Consider the following 13,969-nt stretch of genomic DNA (forward strand, 5'->3'; position numbering starts at 1 on the left):
CAACGATGTTTTTTCATTTTTTTAAAATCATTTTTGACATCAGCACATCAAAACGATCCAAAACGTACAAACCATATTAAATTTTAGCAAAAAAAAAAAACAAAAAATTTTCAAATTTTTTAGGAACGCGGCCGCAGCCGCGTTCCCAAACGGTGCCTAAAAGTCTTAAAAGCTCATCCTCGTACCCACAATCCAAAGCCTGTTTGCTCGACAGGAAAAATAAATATAGCAAGTCTTAATTTAGATTTATTTTAACTGTGTCAGGTTATCATTCAAAAAATCACACTACCTGTAAAAAATGCATGCTTCTTATCAAAACAAGAAATTGCATTTATAAGCAAATGAAATCTTGACTTGAAAAATATTTTTCTCTCTTATATGTAAATAATTAAAGTTTTTTAAGAATATCTACTAATTACCTGATAATTAAATAAAAATAAAATTTTAAAATCGCCACGTACAGCACGGGAGCAGCCAGTATGTTAAAAAAAAAAAAAATAGTTATAGATAACTGGATCCAATTAAAAGGACCAAAACAATCATTGCTTCTAACCTACTAGCCTGGCCAGTGCAACAAGACGAATACCATGATGGGCTCACGGCTTTGTGCAATACATTTAAAGTTCTACACGTGGAAAGAATGAGATGTCCCCCCGTTCGGTATTGCGTTCCAAACGGGGTGGCCAAACTTTATTTTTTCTTTAAAAAAATAATTTATTTTTTATATTTTTTTAGAAAAAAATATATTAAGAGATGATTTATATCACGAGAAAGGGCATCTTGAATATGACCTGGATTGAGAAAACACAATGGCTGATAACTTAGTCCTCGTACTAATTAGTAGATTAATTAACTGTCCTTCTACTTTTAACTTGATGAATTAAGTCCCTGTAGCCTTGAATTTTTTTTTTATATTACATTGTACCCTTCATCAAACCCCATTTTTCGTGTCGCTTTGATTTTACCTGATTCGAACATTTAGAGGATAAAGTGGTTTGAAATACCTTGTATTTTTTTAATTGTGTTTATTATATTATTATATAGTATTTAACTCTCCAATTTACAACCGACTCACAGTCATGCCTCGAAATTCTCCATCAAACCATGCTTTCATTTCTTGTCGATCCAAAGCCATGAAAACAACAACTTTCATCTCAAAAACAAGTCCTGGTTTTTTTTCTAATCAAAACAACAAAAAATTTAACCAATCACAATTGAATAAAATGCTCTTTTAAATGACCGTCGTGTCAGACAAGACAGGAGGAACATATGTCGTTTATTTGCTGCGATTTTCATCAACTGATCTCCTGTAAAAAACGGAGATAGGGGTTTCAGTCGTAATTAAAAGTAGAGGGACAGAATCCATCAATTTAGAAATACAGGGACTCAATTAACCAATCAACTAAGTACAGGGACTTTCCAATGTAATCACCCCTCCACAATTAACTACGACTCTTGACTTTTTTTTTTCCCTAACCTAATTTCATGGTTTTTTCATAGGTATTATTGGTGTTGCCAGTTTTCTGATCTATCAGCAGCTATAACTGCCGAGTCTCGCCTCTCCCCCGTCGGAAAAAAAGCGCCACGTGCGATCGCCTATCCAAACTCGCAGTCCCACGCTGTACTCGTCCTCCCGTGTGAACTGACCCGTATGTCGTTTTTTATTTATTTATTTGGTATGTATCATGCTATATATGTACCCCGTGCTGTGGAGTTAGCTTATCCAACAGCTACTGCCCAGCAGCGCTCAGAATTTGCTAGAGAGTGTCGTCTGTGAAATAAAAGTGGAAAACCCAGGGAAAGTAGTAGCAGTTGTTCTGGCTTTCCCTTTCCCCTGGGTAATTAAAAGCATCTCGTGCCTTTCATTTTTTCCACGCAATCTTTTGAATCCTTTGCTCCTTTAAGCATCTGCCCATTAAACGCCACAAGCAAGTTAATTAACTCCTTTTGATTTCTTTCTTTAGTATATGCAGACAGCATCAATTCTCTCCTGATAAACAATCCACTAGCCTGTTGCTTCCTCGATCTTTCCTGCAAACTAACATTTTTTTTACTCTATATTTTCTTTCATCTCGCCCCTTTCCTGAATGAAGAAGATGATATGGGTGGGGTATTTTCACACGCCAAGTCTAATCAGAGAGGTTATAGCCGTGGTAGGAGCAGCGGAAATAGTAACATAGTTACAAGAGGAATATCTTCACCTTCGTCTTCGACCTCGTATCCGTATCCGCATCATCCTAGAATAATGTCCAAGGAGCCATCATCGTCACTGAGTAATACTGCTAGAGCCACTGGTAGTGATACTAGCAGTCAAGCAAAGGGAACCAGTCAAGCAAAGGGTGGTTCCAAATTGGAGAAGAAGCAATCCATCAAGCAGAAATATAGTTTCATCCCTGATAATTTTTCTTCCTTAGAACAGGTACGTGCCAATCATCCTCTTTAATTATTTTCTTTCATTTTCTTGGAAGCCTGCTGATAATTTTCATTCAGGATAGATAATTATTCACTTATTGAGCAAACCACACACACACACACACATATCATTCGATAAGAGAATGGATATTAATTTCTTGATGACTTGCGGAAAATTTGTCTGGTTAGCCGTTGCGATCTTAGTAAATGTGTCTGATTTGACTTTTCCCTGATGGAATCTCAGGGGAATCTTCTTATCAATTTGCGCTCTCCACTCCACTCCATACCGTTTCGTTTGCTTTTCAAATACTACTTGCTTCTTATTCTGAAAAAATATTACAATTCTCCATGGAAAAAGATAAAATAATAATGGAAAAGTGATATCCGACCAGTCAAAATATCGCAAGGTGCTTTTATTTTTTCTGTTAAACAAAGTCACGACAGTACTGTTAGTGTGGTCCAGACGCCAACTTTCTTTCTTTCTTTTTTTCCCGCTTGGATTCTAAAGGAATAAAGCAGTTGTAGGTGTTTTTAAAAGTATTTTTTATTAAAAATATTTTTTTAATTTTTTAATAATTATTTTTTATATTAATACATTAAAACAATTTTAAAAAAATTCAAAATTATTAGAAACTTGAGTTGAAAATTGAAATGCTATTCCAATGAGAATTTTCAAATCGAAGACAATAGGTATTTATTTATTTGACATTTTGTTTGTCAAATACTGTCATTTTATTCAAAAGGACTGAACAGAACAATCATGTTAAATTTTAACAAAAAAAAAAAAAGTGATAGCTATATTGTTCTTTTTAATAAATTGAAAAATTACTCATTATTTTTCTGATTTTTTCCCGTTAATCTTAACCTCTTTTTTTTCCGGCGCCAAACGGCCAAGGATAAACGCTCCTAAGATATGCAGGTTCATGGAACACACGCAGACACTCACGAAACATGTTTTTTTTTAATCCTTAGATTTTCAGGTGTTTTTTTAGGAGATATTTAGAAATGTGATAATAATTGTTTTTTAAAGTTTTTTTTTTGCAAGAAAATATATTAAAATATTTTTTTTATTTTTAAAAAATTATTTTTGACATTAGTAAATTAAAATGGTTTGAAAATACTAAAAAATATATTAAAATAATATATATTTTTATTTTTAAATAAACACATTAAAATAATAAAACATTAAAAAAAAATCTAACCACATTTCTACTTCAAATTATCACGGTGAGAATACAATTTTTTAAAACAAGGGAAAAGAAAGATATAACTAAATATGTATAGTTTATTTTTACATTTGAAATTATATTTATATGTGATTTAAAAGTGTTTAAAATTTTAAAAAATATTAAATTGATTTTTTTTAATTCTTGTTATTCATAACATCATTTAATCAAATATTAAACAAATTCCTGCCAAATATCCACTGAAACATTCGATATGAATTCATAAAAATCGAAGTTGAAATTGTCAATTATGAAACAAGAAAGAAATCATACACTCCACGTGTCATGATTCCCTGTGAGAAGGGAGGGGCCATGATTGCCAACCACTGGCAATAAAGCCAACGCGTTTTTGGTCATCACGTCGTCAACACGGTTTCTTCTGCTCAATGGAAACGTGAAAGTTAGATAAGATAATAAAGAAAAGCAAGTTTTTTCAATCATCAAGTATTATTGGTGACCCCAGGCACTATTGAAGGTTTTCAAGACTGAGTGAATCGCGAGGGGTATTATTTAACTTTTAATTTCTAAATTTATTTTCTAGAAATTATTAGTTTGAGTCTCATAAACTTTATATAGTTATTAATTTTAGAACTCGTAAGATTAGTCAATGTACGTATAAGTTGAACCAAACACTAAGTTAATAATAAAAAAAAGGTAATTGAATGAGTGATTTTTTTTTAAAAAAAAACAGGCTACATTAAGTAATACTCTAAAAGGCGTGGGGAAAGCACTGTAGCTTCCCCACGCCTTTCACTTATTAATATATTATATTATTATTATTATATTATATTATAGAACTGTTGTTTTTTTTTTCGTTTTTATTTTTTTTGTTTTTTTAATGAATTTTTTTTGTTTGATTTAATTTGTTAATATTAATTTTTTTATTTAGTTATCAAATTTTCATGATACGGATCCCGGATTTGATGGGTTAACCTGATTTGATGGGTTAACCTAATTTGATGAGTTAATCCGAATTTTTTTTTGCTTTTTAATTAATTTTTTTCATTTTAGTTTAATTTGTTAATGTTAAATTTGTTTCTATTTAATTATAAGACTTTCATAACATGTATCCTGAGCTTGATGGGTTAACTTGGTTTGATGGGTTAACCCAGTTAATTCTGGGTAAACCCGTCAATTTTTTTTATATTTAGTTATCAAACTTTCATGACGCGAATCCAGGTTTTACGGGTTAACCTGGTTTGAAGGGTTAATCCAATTAATTCAAATTTTTTTTTCTTTATTAGTTTTTTTCTTCCTGTTGGTTTTTTTTATTAGTTTTTTTCTTTTTAATTAATTTATTTAATTATCATACTTTTATGACACGACCTTATAGCCAGACCCACATCTAATATTTTTGGGTCCGGTGTTGCAGTTAAACTCACTTAAACTTGGGTCATGCAAGTTTAATATTATTATTAATATTATAAATATTACTCTTAGGTCAGACGTTACAGTCAAACTCAAGACTCTTGGGTCTAGCTTTGCAGAAAAACTCAAGACTTTTAAATTTTAGTTTTTTTTATATTTTTTATACAAAAAAAATAACCCGCGACATCGCGCGAGTTATGTAACTAGTCATTAAAATAGTCCGTTCTATTCTCAAATTTCATCTATTTTTCTTTTCTTTTCTACTAATGTTATACAGACAGATTTCTTATTCATTTTTTTATTCTATAAACACACGTGACAGCTGTTATTATAGGAGAAGTCAGTCGTTTAAAATCCACGAGACTCACACCTTATCATTTACATTCAATTTGAATATTAATATAGCACAAAAACTAAGGTAAATTACAAAAATATCTTGAAGTATCATAAAACTATTTGTTTTTAAGTTTTGAAGTAATTTTTGTGATTGTGGTTATGGTTTTAAAAAGTAAATTTAAAAAAGTATGATTAGATGTGGTTAGTTGGATTTAGATATATGTTTGGTAAAAATTACAATTAAGGTTTATGTGCAGCAAAAAACATGTATAAAATGTTTGGTTGTAGTTGTTTTTTTACTTGTAAATGCATCAAAATATTTTTTTTTAAAATTATTTTTGATATCAGTGCATCAAAATGATTAAAAAATACAAAAAAATTAATTTGAAGTAAATAAAACAATAAAATTTTTTAAATTTAAAAAAAAATACTTTCGAAACGCAAAAATAAACAAAATTTTACGAAACTCAGTTAAAAAAACATGTAAAAACTGTTTCACAAAAACTATGTTTCAAACTTAATTTTTTGATAAGTCTAACAGAATAAAACACAGTTTAGCATATTATCAAACACCTAACTACGTTTTTTACACTACAAACGCAAAAGTTAGGGTTAAACAATTGCAAACCCCTCACGTTCAAATAAATATTATAAAAACCTCATCCTTCTATTTAAAATGCTTTTAATATTTTTAACATCATTATTTTCGAAATCAGGCATGATTCTATGTTTCTCATAGGTTGGTATAATATCTTCATATTTTTAAATGATTATTATTATTATTATTATAAATTTAGTGGAAATTATTGTAATTTATCCTAAAAAAAGCCTGCAACTCATTTTTATTTTCAATGATCGAAACTTAAAAATTTAATGGAAATCATAAGTTTTATCTCTTGCAATAAGTTATCGATTATCACACGAGTCCACACTCAAGACTCGACGAGTTCTACAATGTTTTCATGGTAATTATCGCTTAATTTATATGAACAAGCTTATGTTAAGTGAGCTTCGTGCAAAGATTTCTCCAAAGCCTGCACCTTGGGAACGGGAGCTGGATTCAATTTCAACGTGAACCAAGTTTCAATGTGTGTTTAATAATATAATGTCAAGTGGTTAGTAAAAGTGTTTTACAATTAAAAATATATTAAGATTATATTTTCTTAATATTTTTATTTATTTTTTAAGATTATATATATAACAGTAGAATTGTATTTTTTTATTAACTATGTAAATATAAATTTCAGATTTGATGCTCAAAAATCATCTTTAGCCTTATTATTTATAGTCAATTCCAATCTATTTATAAACTATTCTAGTCATTTTAGATCGGTATCTGTAAAAAGAAAATCATTCAAAGAAAAATGTAAACGTGTTCACGTGATCCACGTGGACGACTGCTGTTTTGATTAACAGAAGCAAATGACCGAGTCAACTCTACTGGTTTTCGGGACCCAGCTGTGCTTTTGTCGACTGTTCAGTTTGACCAAAATTAAATAAAAAAATTGGGATGGAAATTAATATGGTCCTTGTATTTTATCTTAAATTTATATTTCAGATTTTATTCTTTAATTTGACCAATATATACCTTAATTTTAAAAATCCATTAGTCGAGTTAATGGTTCAAGCCTCAGGGGTGAGGTGCAAGTTGCAACTTCAAATTCGCAGAGCTTTTTGTAAACCTTCTGCAAACGCTCGTCATGTGTTATAGCATTAAATTGTTAACGTTAGGTATAGCTTTGTTGATTATGCATGGAAATCATTTGCTAGCAATGTACGTAATTTCAATAACAGAAGTTTGTTGCTTCAGTATAGATAAAAATATGGCTACTTGGTTGAATTCTCGCAGTCTACTACTAACAGGCTCACCCCCTCTTTTACAGGTTACGACAGCCTTGAGGGAAGCTGGACTGGAATCATCGAATCTCATTGTTGGAATTGATTTCACTAAAAGCAATGAATGGACAGGTATGTGCAAGTGAAGTAATCACATCGTCGATTTGTACCATAAAATTTGTGTTTTACTTTATCAGTTATTCAGGAATTTGGATTTTGAGACTTCCATGAAGCTGAAATAAGTATTCAAAGTCGAAAAACCAATCTTTAGAAACCTAAGGGGGCGGCAATCTAATAATATAGCAGAATGGTTCAATTATATCCTCGTGTTTTCTGTTCCTTTGAATTGGTTTGTCTCTCATGGATGTCAATTGTTGATTTTCATTTTAAAGGCAAAGTCTCGTTCAATAATCGTAGCCTTCATGCCATCGGAGACACACCTAATCCATATGAGAAAGCCATCTCTATTATTGGAAAGACGATGGCTCCTTTTGATGAAGACAACTTAATTCCTTGTTTTGGCTTTGGTGATGGTAGGTTCAGTCCCTGGAAGTTGAATTCTAACAATGTTGTTTCTAGTTTTGCACCTTATAACTCAACTGTTGAATTGATTTTTCTTTTTATCTATACAGCCACCACTCATGATCAAGAGGTGTTTAGCTTTCACAGTGATCATTCACCTTGCCATGGTTTTGAAGAAGTCTTGGCATGCTACAAAAAGATTGTTCCAAACTTGCGACTTTCAGGTTTGTTCCTTGCTTATTTGACGTTGGAATTTGGTCTTTTATCAGTTCCTTAGTTTTCTTAATTAGACCCATGGTTGAACATTACTTCTACAAAGATTCTTGTGTTTTACTTATTTCTCAAGCCACAAAAATCTTCACCGATATATGTTTTGGTTTTAAGGGCCGACTTCGTATGGACCGGTGATTGAGGCTGCAATTGACATTGTGGAAAAAAGTGGAGGCCAATATCATGTATTGCTCATCATTGCAGATGGCCAGGTTTGAATTCAAAACCCTCTCTCCTTTTCTGCATGCTTGCATGTGTTTGTTTCTGTATGGATGGATGCATAGGGAATCAAAGTAACAGTCTCTTTTTCTGTGAAGGTCACAAGAAGTGTGGATACAGGCGATGGAGAAATGAGTCCACAAGAAGAGCAAACAATCAAGGCAATTGTCGATGCAAGGTCGAGCCTTACAGATAAATGCAAATCATTTAAACTTGCTCAGACTAGCATTCATAGAAAATATATCCTAGTGTCATACTATAACTTTCATCTAATTAAAATGACAAACTTAGGTTCTTATTAGAACTGTCACTTTCTTGGTGCGCTTGGAGTGCCAGCCCATTTACATTTGGTGTTATGCTGGTTATGGAAAAGGGTTGCTAATCATTAGCAGCTGCTTGATAAACTTACTTTTCATTGCCACTAGAATGGCCATGACATTCCACTTCACAGACTACTATACTTGACCTGCTATTGTTACATGACTTGCCTAGATAGAGATGTACATGACTTTGTCAGTTGCATAAAAAGAAGGTGGTCAACTGATGACTGTCTTTATTTATTGAGAGGTTAACAATCTACTTTTAGATCCTAGTAAGTATACAGATTATCTTGCGTCATAACCAGATTGTTATCCAGTTATTTGTTTGTGTCATGCCAGCTCGATATTGCATTTGTATGTGAAAAACACTCAAAGTCCACACAGAACATCGAGGATGCAGAATGATTGCTTCATGTTCTCCTCCAGAGTCAGTTATTCATAACTTTATTGCACTGAGTTTACCTGTTTTGTGTTCCCTAACATGCCAGTCAGCCTGTATCAACAGTAAGTGGATGTAAAGTTGAATCTAATGATTTTCATCATCGGATTCTAACAATGCCAGAAAATGGAGTTGTGTTTATTCTGAAATTTGTTGCCATTTCTTTTATGAAAAGCAATTACAATGTGTAACCTTATGATATTCTTAAACAGTTCATACCCACTTTCGATAATTCTTGTTGGAGTTGGTGATGGACCTTGGGAAGACATGAAAAGATTTGATGACAAAATCCCAGCACGTGAATTTGACAATTTTCAGGTATAGTGATAACAAAATGAATGTTAATTTCGAATGCCATCCAACATTCTGATTTAATTTAATATACGATCTAGCACTTTATCAACATGTTTCTGAATTGTGTGCAGTTCGTTAATTTCACTGCAATTATGTCAAAAAATGCAACTATCTCCGAGAAAGAAACAGCTTTTGCTCTAGCTGCTCTGATGGAGATTCCCCTCCAGTATAAAGCAGCTGTTGAGTTTGGTATTATCGGGTAGGTCGATAAACTTGTTTATTCACTGCTCCATTTTTTTAACCCAACAGCTTTGCCAGCATTTGAAAATGTTTTGAAAATTTCAAAATAAAGGCCTTCAGCAGGGGAGCCAATTCTAAAACTGGCCAGCACGTCTTAGTTTTGAATCTGGGTATGGAAAAAATTGATTGGCTTGCCCTTTCAATTTCAAAGAGAAAACAGCAATGGAAGGATTTCCATTTTTACGTTTCCCAGCATTCCTAATGCACTGGGCACTTTGTTCTGCATACCATCCATTTGTTTTTACGTGTTGTCTCATATATTTAAATGGCCTTTGGAGAAAAGACGTTCCATGGGACAAGCAAAGAAAATCGTACCACGCCCTCCTCCAGTTCCTTATTCTCGTCGTCCAGTGCTAGATCGTGAACCAACCCATGTTTCTTCTCCGGTCTTGGATGAAAGAACCCAGGTTTGAAAATAATCTCGTGTAATGCTGTCTTTTTGTCTGGAACATTGCAGCTCGTCTATAATTTATAACTTTGAAATGTGTTTTTCAATTTGATTATAGGCCTGCCCTATTTGTCTGACTAATAGAAAGGACTTGGCCTTCGGCTGTGGGCACATGGTGAGCTGCCACATAAACATTGCCAGCTTTGTTTTCTCTTAACCTTTTTGTTACGATACTAAAACCGTTGCTTGGTTGTAGACTTGTAGAGACTGTGGATCAAGAGTATCCAATTGCCCTATATGCCGCCGGCCAATCACCAGCCGTATCAGGCTGTTTGCTTAACGACTGGATCAAGGGAATTGTATCTTGAACTGTACATGTGGTTCTCTTGCTTTCTTTTAGTGCGTGTTTGTGTGTATGCGCATGAGCGTGTGTTTGAGTGTGAAGGCAGAGTCAGATTTCTTCGCTCTGTATCTTGTTCTGTTTCTGAAGTTGATGCAGAACTTATTTTAACGGTTGGGAATGATGTATATTTGCTATGCTGCAAAATTTAGCTTGTGGAATCACTTCATCTGTAAGTAATTTAGAATATAATTTACGGCTTTGGGAAGCGATTCGCCAAGTCAAAAGCCACCCCCGCACGGCTTTAACCTCCTTTTCAACTCCAATACTGGAGTTAGCCCCAGGGTTACACTGATCATCTGCAAATTCAAGGGGTTGCAAGGGCTTTTCGAAAGGGAAACAGCTGCTCATTAGCAAAATTGACCCGAAGTTAAGAATGTGCCCAAAATGCTTTTAGCCTACAGTTGTATGAATTTCTGTCTCAATCAACTTCCCTGCCATCATTGAACTTTAAAATTAACATGAATAGAAGTAAGCAATGTGAGAAATTCATCAATGACTTGCTTTTCGTTCTGATGCGATTACGATGAGTCCTATTATCATACCCTGTATGCTTAACTATAGTATCCACCGATAAAAACTTATAAATGGTGGACTTGTGCATAAAACATGTCACTTCTTCCCAAGCCTCGTATGCCAGGCCTGGAATCAAGCCTAGGCATTGACTGCAAATAGCTGAGAAGCATTTTGGGTTCAAGATGCAAAACCAAAAGCAAATCAGAAACATTATAATATGAGATAATTGCTGTCATTCCCAGCGGGTATGAAAAAACCATACCAAAGCAGAAATATTCCAAATAAAACACAGGCTACAAGCTGTTGCGTAACAAGAAGAAAAGGGACCATTTTGCATTTCTTGTGCTGCCATGACATTAATATACCAAATATAGAAAGGGTCACATCAGCAAGAACCATCAACTAATCTGCTTCCTTTGATCGTTATCAAGTTTCTGCTCCTTGTCAGCTTCAGTGTTATTCCGCTTGGGTATTGACTGAATCCTTGCATATGGGTTTCTTGTAAATGTCTCCCCTCTTAGAGCAGCTACATAGCGATCGTTTGTATCCTCTTTCCGCTGCAGCTCGCCAAGGTATACTGCCAGTCTCTCTCGATTAACTTTACCCATCATCTGATTGAGAAATTCGAGCGAACAAAATTTGTCAACATGTACTTCCATTTGAAGATGAAAAGGGTGATAATTATTAACCATGACCCAAGATTTTGGGGCAATCTTAACTCTAGGATACGAGACAGAAATTAAAGAGGAACTAACCCCAGTATCTAAAGCAGTTACTCTGAGGTCACTGCCATGCACTTTCATTCCTGTGTTTACCAAAAGATGACTTCAGTTAGAAGTGGCCTTACTTGTGAAATCCATCTGCCATATATTGAAATTTGGAAGCTTATCCAATGACTAGTTGCAACTCTTTGCTAATTGAGGCACCTTTCAGAAGCTTTACCCCACTTCCACTCTTCCTCTTGATATCTATGAGTGATTAACATGCTTTGCTTATATTATTTTCTAGCATTCGATGCGAAACTACTTATAAATATAGCATCAGAGTTAGAGTCAGGTTCTTAAAATAACCAAGTTAACAAAAGAATCAGGAATTAAAATATGTCAATAATCAGAAAACAGTAGGCCATGCCCAAAAATCTGCAGATCAAACGTTTTTATGGAGAAAATCAACGGTGATTCAAGATATATATAACGTACGTACAAGGGAATCCGTCGAGCTCGGGGTTGCGGGAGTTGGTGGTTTGCATCACGAAATACCCAATCACACCTGGAACGACACCGCATAATGTAGCGAATGCGAAGAAGAATGGCTTTGAGTCTCTTGTCTTCTTCACTATCCACCTCCAGGCCTCGCTCTTCCTCCGAGTTGGACTGGGTGAAGCTTAATTCAACTTAACGGGTGATTCTATCTGGGGCTGGCCCTTGCAGTTTGAAGCAAAGATATTAAAAATATTTTTTTTTGTTTTTAAAAATTATTTTTATCATTATCGTATCAAAACGATAAAAAATATATAAAAATAGTGGGTTGTGGGAGTAGGAAATATGGCAAGAGATATAAAAGAGGTGATTTGAACTGGGAATTCAGTAACGATGGAGAGTCATCAGGACTCATTGTGATCCGAACCTTCTAATGATGAAAGAGTTTTTTTTTTTTTTTAAAAAAATATGGCAAGAGAGAGATCCCCGTTAACATGTAGTACTGGATGGAGAAATATATTCCCGACCGATCGAGCACCCTAACCACCACTCCCCTGCCCTGTCTCCAAATAAAAATGTAGAACGGACCGCGATGTTAGTTACCAGTTTCGAACCTTCAACATTACAAGCTAACTAGATAATTTAAAAGGGTTAAACATTATCTGAATGCAGATAGAGCCAATTTTCTTTTTTTTACCCGTTAAATTTAAAAGGGTTCGTTCTTGAAAACACACAACGCCCGCGGAGCTCAATTTTCACTTTCCCGTGCGCTATATAGCTAGATAGCCGATCATCTCATCCACACGGCATTTTATTTATTTATTTGTTGAAGAATAATGCACTTTTTTTGCTGGGGATTCTTCTACTCCGGAATATATAGCTAGCTACAATTATCCAAGAATGATCAGATTTTTCGAGTAGCTTCTCATTATTACTAGAGATCATTACATTGACTAGACACGCTAACAAGATTGCCTGTCCATTTTCCGCTCTCTCTCTCGAGGTATCTCCCAAGCTAGCTGCTGCTACTTTGGAAAATTGGAAACGGTCCCTTTCAAATTAATCTCAGCGTGGTCCAAGTTTGGCAAGGCGCTATTCCAGCTTGGGCATGGGAGGAAAGGATGGACGACGTCATGACGACGCTTTCAAAACTAGAGGCCAATTAGAAATTAATGTCCAACCCAGCAGCTATACCATGAAAGCTACACCTCGTATAGTTACGTGTAATGGAAGAAGAATCTGAACATTTGTCTTTTGCATGCAGACTAAAATGGAAGCTAGATTTAGAGCCGACATCTTGGAATCCCTTTCTCTTTCTTCTATATGGATCGCTAACTGCCATCTCTCTACTGTTACAATCCACCAATACATCACACCCAGGCATCGATCCGTGTGATCTCTTTTCCCTTGTGTTTTCCTTTGCTTTATTTCACTCGGTAATAGAAAATTAATAAATGTAAATAACACGATAAAAATATTTTATTCGTATTGATCATCAATACAAATGTTTCCGAAGTATTATTTTTATTTATAAGCTTGTCGGTAAAATTTTATCATTAAATCTACAAATTCTGGTAGTAATTTAATTACATCGTGTGAAAGTATATATAGAGTCCATTTAACATAATAACACTACTGTCTATATATCATTCTTGAGAAAGGAAAAAACAACTAAAATAAAGAAACACAACTATATTAATAAAGAATGAATCAAACCCATGTGGGGTATATGGCAAGCTGCGTAACTGTATATGAGAATCAAAATATGGGTGCTATAACTTCTAGTTAGAACTTGATGGATCGAGTTGCTTTTTCCTTTTCTTTTACATACATGTAGGAGCGTCTAGCTAGCTACCATATTTTTGCAATCCCATTGGTGGAAAAGAAGAATTCGGAATCTCTTTTATGCTAATCAAAAGCTTCT

The 13,969-nt window shown here is 34.0% G+C and overlaps 1 protein-coding gene and 1 long non-coding RNA gene across 3 annotated transcripts; one reads left to right on the forward strand and one right to left on the reverse strand.

The window, feature by feature from the left end:
• Window positions 1-1,466: 1,466 nt before the first annotated feature.
• LOC133697360 (E3 ubiquitin-protein ligase RGLG4-like) lies at window positions 1,467-10,494 on the forward strand. 2 transcript variants are annotated; one of them, XM_062119839.1, is made up of 12 exons: window positions 1,467-1,649; window positions 2,094-2,419; window positions 7,226-7,310; window positions 7,571-7,711; window positions 7,811-7,924; window positions 8,085-8,182; window positions 8,288-8,367; window positions 9,161-9,266; window positions 9,374-9,501; window positions 9,826-9,949; window positions 10,049-10,105; window positions 10,187-10,494. In XM_062119839.1, exons 2-12 carry the CDS (start codon window positions 2,102-2,104, stop codon window positions 10,268-10,270), a joined length of 1,335 nt encoding a protein of 444 aa, XP_061975823.1. In that variant the 5' UTR covers window positions 1,467-1,649; window positions 2,094-2,101; the 3' UTR covers window positions 10,271-10,494. The 2 variants fall into 2 exon arrangements, with proteins under 2 accessions (XP_061975823.1, XP_061975822.1); XM_062119838.1 differs by lacking the exon at window positions 1,467-1,649 and adding an exon at window positions 1,682-1,838.
• Window positions 10,495-11,038: 544 nt separating this feature from the next.
• LOC133697362 (uncharacterized) lies at window positions 11,039-12,449 on the reverse strand. The gene is made up of 3 exons (XR_009842854.1): window positions 12,050-12,449; window positions 11,602-11,651; window positions 11,039-11,457 (listed from the first exon to the last, which is right to left on the reverse strand). It is a non-coding gene; the product is annotated as an uncharacterized LOC133697362 (long non-coding RNA).
• Window positions 12,450-13,969: the final 1,520 nt, after the last annotated feature.

Source organism: Populus nigra, chromosome 6, assembly GCF_951802175.1.
Source record: "Populus nigra chromosome 6, ddPopNigr1.1, whole genome shotgun sequence".
NCBI lineage: Eukaryota > Viridiplantae > Streptophyta > Magnoliopsida > Malpighiales > Salicaceae > Populus > Populus nigra.